At 45.3% G+C, this 9,427-nt stretch overlaps 1 protein-coding gene across 1 annotated transcript in view; it reads right to left on the reverse strand.

The window, feature by feature from the left end:
* The window catches only part of LOC109465355 (probable protein phosphatase 2C 70), a 16,766-nt gene that overhangs the window by 4,623 nt on the left and 2,716 nt on the right, over positions 1–9,427 (reverse strand). The window contains exons 2-8 of the mRNA XM_019762567.1: positions 7,496–7,565; positions 6,673–6,867; positions 4,684–5,385; positions 4,108–4,224; positions 2,567–2,700; positions 1,716–1,950; positions 1,103–1,232 (exon numbers count right to left, since the gene is read on the reverse strand). Of these exons, the coding sequence (XP_019618126.1) occupies positions 1,103–1,232; positions 1,716–1,950; positions 2,567–2,700; positions 4,108–4,224; positions 4,684–5,385; positions 6,673–6,867; positions 7,496–7,565 (1,583 nt within the window). The remainder of the gene's footprint in view (positions 1–1,102; positions 1,233–1,715; positions 1,951–2,566; positions 2,701–4,107; positions 4,225–4,683; positions 5,386–6,672; positions 6,868–7,495; positions 7,566–9,427) is intronic.

Consider the following 9,427-nt stretch of genomic DNA (forward strand, 5'->3'; position numbering starts at 1 on the left):
GGGGGGGAGGAGAGCAGACAGTCAGGTAGGAGTATAACTAAAGCCCAGGCTCTTTTCGTGTATAACAACTGTACTCTAACTTGTCTAAGTGAGAGTTTTCACTTTATACTGTACCTGTCCTTGGTGCTGAATGCCTTCCACACACACACCAGTGCAATTGTACAGCAGTTTTCACTTTATAATTAGCATGCAAATGTAAGTTCTAAATTAATTTATAAGTCTAGTCTACTGTCGTTAAGTGCAGAAGTATGTCCTTGGTGCTGAATGCTATCCACACACACACACACACACACACTGGTGCAGGCGTATGTCTTATGAGGAAGATGTTAAAAAAAACAATATATACAAAAATTCCAATGATGGTTTAGCTAGCCTCGACCAACCCTGCTTTGCGGTGAGGTCATGGGGCGTAGCGGCAGAGTATGCGACTCGGAACCAAGAGGTCCCAGGTTCGAGTCCTGACATGCCACTGATCTTGTGCCCTTGGGAAAGGCACTTACTTTAACACGACTTTCCTCACTTTACTCAAGTGAAAATGAGTATTGTCCTGTTCCGTATTTGTCCTCTGCGTTGGTGACGGTATAAAATAAGTTGATATAACTCGACTGTGCTGCCACTATGTCTAGTCATGAAATGTTGGAATGTTGCTTTACTCACCAGATGCCGTCGCATGCCAGCACCATGAACTCATCGTCCTGCTGCATGTCTTTAGTACGGATGTTGCATTAAAACCGTTCTTTATCCTAACCCTAACCCAGTCATACATAGAACTAACTAAGCACAGTTCTGGATACACTCACCAGTTGCCGTCGCAGGCCAGTACCATGAACTCATCGTCCTGCTGCATGTCTTTAGTACGGATGTTGGGATGTTGCATTAAAACCGTTTTTTATCCTAACCCTAACCCAGTCATACATAGAACTAACTAAGCACAGTTCTGGATACACTCACCAGTTGCCGTCGCATGCCAGTACCATGAACTCATCTTCCTGCTGCATGTCTTTAGTACGGATGTTGGGATGTTGCATTAAAACCGTTCTTTATCCTAACCTTAACCCAGTCATACATAGAACTAACTAAGCACAGTTCTGGATACACTCACCAGATGCCGTCGCAGGCCAGTACCATGAACTCATCGTCCTGCTGCATGTCTATCGTGCGGACGTCTGGCAGGGAGGTGATCATCTGGTCCTTCAGGGGAAGGTCCTCATTCCTCTTGTAACAGTGGTCACCTGAGGAGGGGGGGGGACCAGGGTTTACACAGACAAGCCAGTCTCTAGCTGAGTAGTTAAGATGTACATGTAGTACAACCTGTCCGATTGCTCTAGACAGGTTGAGTCCCCCGTTGACCCTGCCGTCCTGCGTGACCTTCCCCACGGAACTACCTGACACATTCTTGGCTCTACTTTGCACTGTAGCTACGTGTTGCTGATGCAATGTTAAGAATTCAGAAATGTCAGCCTGTATAACTCCTCGAGTTATAGAGTTCAAGCTTTGTTCCAACACAAGAAGGAAACTCACCATAAATTTTCGGTTGATCTCGTCAACCTTCGTCAGATGTGTGGTGCACTCGCTGACTCTCTGCCAGTCAGAAACGTGATGACGTTTTTGTGTTGGAACAAAGTTTGAACTCATAACTATGGATTCTCCCAACATAGAGGAGCTTTCATCCAAACTCTAGTAGTTAAATCATATGTTCCTCTTGCTCTACGTACCGATTGCTCTGGATAGGTTGAGCCCGCCGTTGACCCTGCCGTCCTGCGTGACCTTCCCACCGGCCTTCAGTATCCTGTCCCTCTCCTCATCGTCCTCGGGTTTGTGGTCGATCGACATATCGATGGCACGGCCCGCTCGGCACAGAACGCAGCGCGAATCCCCCGCGTTACCCACGTACAGTTTCTCCTGGCTTAAGAGGGCTACTACAGCTGTGGTCCCACTGTCGGAACCAGGCTGGGGGACAATAAAAGGCACGAGTTAGAACGATACACAGAACTACATGGTCTCGTCTGCACAGCACACTGGCTTGTGGTCGATCGACATGTCAATGGCACGGCCCGCTCGGCACAGCACGCAGCGCGAGTCCCCCGCGTTACCTACGTACAGCTTCTCCTGGCTTAAGAGGGCTACAACAGCAGTGGTCCCACTGTCTGAACCAGGCTACAAGAGGAGAAAATACACGAGTTAGAACGATGCACAAAAAACAAGGAAAATGGCATGGCCTGCTTGGCAGAGCACGCAGCGCGAATCCCCAGCGTTTCCCACGTACAACTTCTCCTGGCTTAAGAGGGCTACAACAGCTGTGGTCCCACTGTCTGAACCAGGCTACAGGGGGACAAAATATTGAAATATTTTATCAATCAATGAATTTGCATGTTACACAGAAGCAGTAGAAGTCTCCCTGCCATACACTGCCAAAATAACAGCTATATGGTACTTTGAAAGCCTTGTTAGAATAACATGGGATTCCTGCTGAAATGAATGATGTCTCTAAGAAATGTTTGTTCCATTCTAGAAACACCTTCTTCACTACGCAATGATTTCTAGTTGTGTAGATAACTTCTCTCACCTGTTCCTTGTCAGAGAAAATGATTGGTCCTTCATCACCATCCTCCTCCTCTTCCTCCTCCTCCCCATCTTCATCTTCATCATCATCCAGGTCATCCGAGTCTTCCTCAGAGTCGTCTTCATCAAACATGTCTTCTGAAAAATCAGAATAGTCAAATATCAAAATTTTTAAGTCTGCAATTGTATTTCAGATTCAAGCTCTAAAGGGAGGAAGCAAGGTTTGTAATCCCGTTACAGGTTTCGAATAGGCGGTATACATTCTGTCAACTTACAATATGGCTAACTATGTAACCCTCTGACTTACAATATGGCTAACTATCAATTTTGATTTAGCGTTTATTCAGTATAATTTAATGCTGCCTTACCCACTGCCTACAACGAGAGGTAGGCGACGGGAGGATAATATCAGAGAAAGGACAGGCATGACTAGTGGTGCATACCGGTTCACTGGACTTGGATCCGGACTTGTAAAAATGTTAAGGTTCAAGTCCAAAAAAACCTACAAGTCAAGAACCGAGTCCGGACTTATTACCATAAAAGACCATTTCACATCCCCCTTTTCTTTTTAAACCACCTAAAACCTTCCGTAGATTCCAAAATCTTTGCTGCAAAATGAAGAAAACATTGCCATCGGGCATCGTCAAGTACCAGCCTCCATGTTATGTGGCCAAAGTTTCACCCAACATTGCAAGGTTGCCAACAAGCAATTTTGTATATGCCATGGGTTTAGGTCCGGACTTACAAGTCCGGACCTGAACCTAAACCTCTGGACTTGAATCCGGACCTGAACCTGAAATTGGGTTTAGGTATGCATCACTAGGCATGACACCAGCGAAGGGTTAAGACAACCGAGAAGGGTGGAGAAAACTGGTTGCAGGGTTGGACAAGTTTTCAAAAATCCACTTGCCGTATCGGGCAAGTACCTGGTCATTTCCACTTGCCCGAACCAACTTTTCACTTGCCCAAAATATGACACATTTCTATACATTTTCCTAGCAGAAAGGAAGTTATTTTATTATAATAGAGTTTATAATGTTGGATGCTTTATTTATCAAAATTGTTTGAAACTTGGTCGAAATACTGCAGGGGCTATACTTTGCTTCCAAAAAATTTACTTTCCCAATCGGGCAAGTTCAGGGGGATATTCACTTGCCCAAACAGTACTTTTACTTGCCCTGGGCAAGTGGGCAATGGGACTTGTCCAACCCTGCTGGTTGTCTCATCATCTGTAGTGCCACAACGGTCAAATTATTAGACTAAGAGATAGAGGAGATGAGACCTAGAAAGGTTTACCTTCACATATGGTCTGCTCTTAAGACTGTTAATTCCCACTCAAACACATTCATATGTACATGGTGACAGGAGTCTAAATCCCTCCTGCTATAAAATTGCAACATGATGTAACCCAACATCATTTACCATGGTGACAGACATCTGGTTCAGGTCATTGACCTTGTTTGTTTGGAGAAGAAGAAGAGGAAACTGAGCAGAAACAGTATATTTTCCTTCGAGAAACAAGCACCTGTCTGAGAGATGACCTACCATCACTGTCCTCCTCTGATTCCTCCTCCTCACTGCTGTCAGGCGGCGCCCGGCTGCCTCCAGGGGCCAAGTCAGACCCACTACCTCCTGCTTCTCCTGCTGGGGAGGACTTCTTACCTGTCAGACAACAAGGAACAAACATCTTAAAGGTGTTAGGTACAGGTACAGGTGTTAGGTACAGGTACAGGTGTTGGGTACAGACAACAGTAACTGTTACAGGAGTCAGACCCACTACCTCCTGCTTCTCCTGCTGGGGAGGACTTCTTACCTAGAATATAGGAGGGAGAAACATCTAGCAACAGCCAAAACTTCATCGCTTGCCCTGTCACGGGCTAAAAGTCCTTAGCTAGTGTTTTAGCTGGCATAACTGAACATAGAGGTGTCTATGCTATGATTTGAACCTCCTACAATGTATAACGTCTTCCAACCAGCACTGGCGTGTTTCTTTCTGTGGAAAACCCTGAAACCCCACATAGATCTTTAAGAAACAGTCATCCTATGGCTTAAGAATAAACATTGGCCATCTATTCTGTACCTGATCTCTATCCTGTAAAAAAAATTTCTGATGAGTCTTACCTTTGCCCTTCCCTTTGCCCCCTGTACTGCTGCTTACAGACGAACACCCGTTGTCTTCTGTCGCCTCCTGACCTGATGACGACCCCTGACCCGACGACGACCCTTCACCCTCCGATGACAACCCCTGACCCTTGGCTACGGAAGAAGACGAGCACGGCCCGCTATTAGAACACGCGGCGGCGGCGTCCCCGGCGCCGATTTCCGAAGAGGAAGACCCGGCACACGAACTTCCGACCGCCGAGTCTTCCGCTGTAGTTGTGTGACTCGACGAACAACTGTCCCCCTCCCCGTTTGCTGCTGTCGTCGTTTTTGGTTTGGCTTCGTTCTCGCTTGTTGTTGAGGAGTCTCTGGGTTCTGATGACGACTTTTCCGCTTTCGTAAAACTCGTGCTGCTGGCTTCCGACACCTCCGGTCTGGAAGACGCCGCAGCCGCTGCCGCTGAAGAAGACTTCTCCACTTTGCTGCTACAGTTCCCCTCTGCGGCTTCACTCCCCTCGGCCACCTCCCCGTTCTCCGTACAGTTCCCCGGGTCCAGTTTGGACTGTGTTTTCCTGACGAGCGGGGACTGGAATTTGTTCTTCTTGCGGAGCGCCGCGCTGGCCTTGTTCTGGGCCTTCCCGTATCTGGCCAGGATCTCCTCTATGGACATGTCAGCCTCCTGTTTCAGGAGCGAAGCCTCGTCTTCTGGGTCATCTGTGGTCTCTGGGGGTGGGAAAAGAAACAAAGAATACATCGATGAAGCTTAGATTTCCAGGCGATAAAATCATACAAGAGTTGTTTGCCAACAGAGGTCTGTCAGTCACTGACAAAAATGTCTCTGCAAAATGCAGACTGTAGGTGGGTCTAACACTGGACAGCGAGGGCAGACCTGTAGGGCATAGTATAAAGAAAGTCTGGTCTATTATGGACAGGTGGTCACCATCTCTGAAACCTGGATGGAAGGAAAAAAAGTTAAGCCTTGCTCTGCGCCTTCCCATATCTGGCCAGGATCTCCTCTATGGACATGTCAGCCTCCTGTTTCAGGAGCGAAGCCTCGTCTTCTGTGTCGTCTGTGGTCTCTGGGGGTGGGAAAAGAAACAAAGAATACATCAATGAAGCTTAGATATCCAGGCGATAAAATCATACAAGAGTTGTTTACCAACAGAGGTCTGTCAGTCACTGACAAAAATGTCTCCACAAAATGCAGACTGTTGGTGGGTCTAACACTGGACAGCTAGGGCAGACCTGTAGGGCATAGTACAGTATAGTCTCTGAGGGTAGGAAAAGAAACAAAGATTACGTTGTTGAAGCTTTTAGATATCCAGGCGATAAAATCATACAAGAGTTGTTTGCACACAGAGGTCTGTCAGTCACTGACAAAAATGTCTCTGCAAAATGCAGACTGCAGTTGGCTATTTCCAACACTGGACAGCTAGGGCAGACCTGTAGGGCATAGTATAGAGAAAGTCTGGTCTATATGGACAGGTGGTCAGCACCTTTGCACCTGGATGGTAGGGAAAAATAAAGTTGAGTGTTAAGTTAAGCCTTGTTCTGCGCTTTGCCGTATCTGGCCAGGATCTCCTCTATGGACATGTCAGCCTCCTGTTTCAGGAGCGACGCCTCATCTTCTGGGTCATCTGTGGTCTCTGGGGGTGGGAAAAGAAACATAACATTCAGCGCTCGAAATTAAAGGTGGCCACTGACCACCAAAATTTAGACTGGGACAACTAAAAAGACACTTTGGGACATTTTTGGGACAATAGAAAAATAATCAGAATGTCAGCTCTACTTTTGTTTATCAGTCCCCCCTGAATTTCCTGCCTACTCTGCAGTTGTAGTGTGCTTGGTAGTCAAAACGTAAGCAAATAAAGTAAAGCTGACCTCAAGATGAAGTCATATAATACTTCCCGAAAAACAGATGGAGCAGTTCATTATCACTTCGGGACAATTGAAATTTACTTTGGGACAGTGCTGGGACAATAGGAAGAAAAGTTAATTTCAAGGCCTGACCTTGTTCGTTCTGTTCGTCCTCGCTGAGCCCTGCCAGTTGCTTCAGCTCGTTGATGACCTCCTCCTGCGTGAGTCTCTCGTCGAAGGACAGGAATCCCTCCTGCAGCGCGTCCCGCAGGTTCCCCTCCTTGTACAGTTGCAGCTGCTGCAGGTGCTCGGGAAGGTACTTAGCACAGTACTCCGCTACTTCTGCACCTGGAAGGGAGGCATTCAAACATGACATGTGAGTGTTATGACTTGGCTGTAGGTACGAAACATAGTCAGGTTCCTGTCCTTGTCGTAATTGTACAGCTGCAGCTGCTGCAGGTGGTCGGGCAGGTACTTTGCGCAGTACTCCGCTACTTCTGCACCTGGAAGGTGGGAGGGTATACATATAAGACTTGTATCTGTATCACTATCAGTACAGCCGGTATAACCGCCCTTCGGCGTAACACACCAGCTGCTGTATCTGTATAGCCGGTATAACCGCCCCTCGGTGTAACACACCAGCTTCTGTATCTGTATAGCCAGTATAACCGCCCTTCGGCGTAACACACCAGCTTCAGTAACTGTATATCCTGTATAATCGCCCTTTGACGTAACACACCAGCTTCACAGGCTCGTGGCACAGCGGCAGCTGGCTACAATACACAAACGACTCATTACACCTAACCCTTGAACACTTCACTTACAGTAGGTTTGTAATAGGTTTGGTAACCAGGCTAAGCGAGCGTTACTGTGTAAGTGACCTTGCATAGAGCCACAACATTCTGTACTGAAGGTACAGCTTACTTTCAGAATGATCCGCTAAAAAAAAATGTATATTTGTAAAGCTTTAGCTTACCTCCATGTCCATCATACACAGCAAAGAGAGCCGTCTTCTCATCAAACTCAGGAATGCAGTTGTGGGCATCCTGCAGTACAGAGGAAGACGGTTAGGGGGCATTCTTTTAAATATCAATGCTGTAATATCAATAGGAACATGTCTGGACATGACAGGCAATTAACAATATAGTTGACCTACAAATGCAGTTACATTGATTGTTACATTTTCTTCCACCTTGTGTAAAAAGAAACTGAGCATAGGGGGAAATTGTAACAGACTAACTTCTTACTATCTCAAATCTTTCTGCTTCTCATTATTAACATAAAACATTGAAATACCTTTATTGTACATTCATGCCACAACGGGCTAGGTACAGGTCAAGACTTAACAGACACATAACAAATGTAGACAAAAGAGACACTACTTGACTTAGACATACATACATACATACATAAGTAACACATAAGGATACTATACTAGGCTAATACAAAGTGTTCTAGTTACTGGGCCAGTGGTCGAAATACTTTTTTTCAGTGCTCTGCAATATTGCAGAAGAGTCAAAATTTTGTTCTGCAATTTGAAAATACTTTCTGCAAATACACAAGCCTCCATACTACAATCTTGCAGGTTTATAAGCATGAACTATTGATTAATATGCAAATTAGTGAAGACAAATTTTTGGAAGTCCAGAAGGAAACGAAAGATAGACAAGTCAAGACAAGGTTGATGCAAATTAGTGAAGAAGCTCCTGTTGTTTCAAAACAGGAGCTTAAGTGTTGTCTGTCCTTGGGGCCAAAAGCGTCAAATCCCAAGGGCCAATTTGTCCTGCTGCAAAATTGCAGATTATACATGTATAAATTTTTCTTCTGCAATCTTGAAAATCTATCTGCAGATTGCAGACTGCAGACAGGTATTTCGAACACTGTGGGCTAATAATATAAGTTATAGTTATCCAGAGAGAATAACAGAAGGATAACTGTAATTGCTCAAATTGGCCTAAGGATCTCTAAACCAGCACAAGTCTAGAGTCTAGACACAGACCTGCATTATCAGATGTGCGGTATCAGATCTGTAAGGGACATGTGTTATCTATTGACTTGATAACATCCAACAGTTTATCTAAATTAGACTAATGAATGCCACTCTAAACCATTCAAGGTATATAATATCCTGCGTATCTGGTGATCAGTGGATAGTACTGGTGGTGGATGGGTACTAATATCTCTTATGTTTTGAGTGTCTGTGGTGACTGGTGATTGTGTACATGTAATATCACGTTTAAAACATACATCTAAAACACACTCTGGGACATTTTTGGGGGACAATAATCAACATCAGAATGTCAGCCCATCTTTTGTTGATCAGGCATGTATCCTGGCTTTTGGCCCCAGAAATTTGGCCGCCCAAATTTGTCTATTCTGTAATTATAACATGCCTGGGAGTCAGAACGTAAGCAAAACAGATTAGGAGTCAGACAGTACATACTCACTTTGGGACAATCGAAATTTATTTTTGGGACAATGCTGGCACAATAGGAACAAAAGTTAATTTTGAGGCTTGCACTTGCAAGACAGTCCCAAGATTAAGAGAATTCCCTCAGTTTGTGATTGTATGACTTATGGAACCAGGCCCTACATACAGGGTTAGCCTACCTGTAGACCTCTCCTCTCCTGGCATGCAATTGTTTACGTGTTTAACTTGCTGCATTACTGGGAAGTCTGGGTCAGCAGTGTGACCCAACATGGCCACACACACATCTGACACACACTGATTGAGTGCAGGGCTCAAAATACCACCTGCACCACATGCAAGTGAAGTTAGTGCAGGTAAAATGGGTGTTGTGCAGGTATTTCTGATGTCTACCTGCACTGGTTCATGTACTGGGTTTATAAATACATGTAGGTGTACATGTATGTGCATGTGTAGACTTTAATTTTGCTGCATACTGGC

This window comes from Branchiostoma belcheri, unplaced genomic scaffold (assembly GCF_001625305.1).
Source record: "Branchiostoma belcheri isolate BF01 breed outbred unplaced genomic scaffold, Haploidv18h27 scaffold15, whole genome shotgun sequence".
NCBI classification, from domain to species: Eukaryota; Metazoa; Chordata; class Leptocardii; order Amphioxiformes; family Branchiostomatidae; genus Branchiostoma; species Branchiostoma belcheri.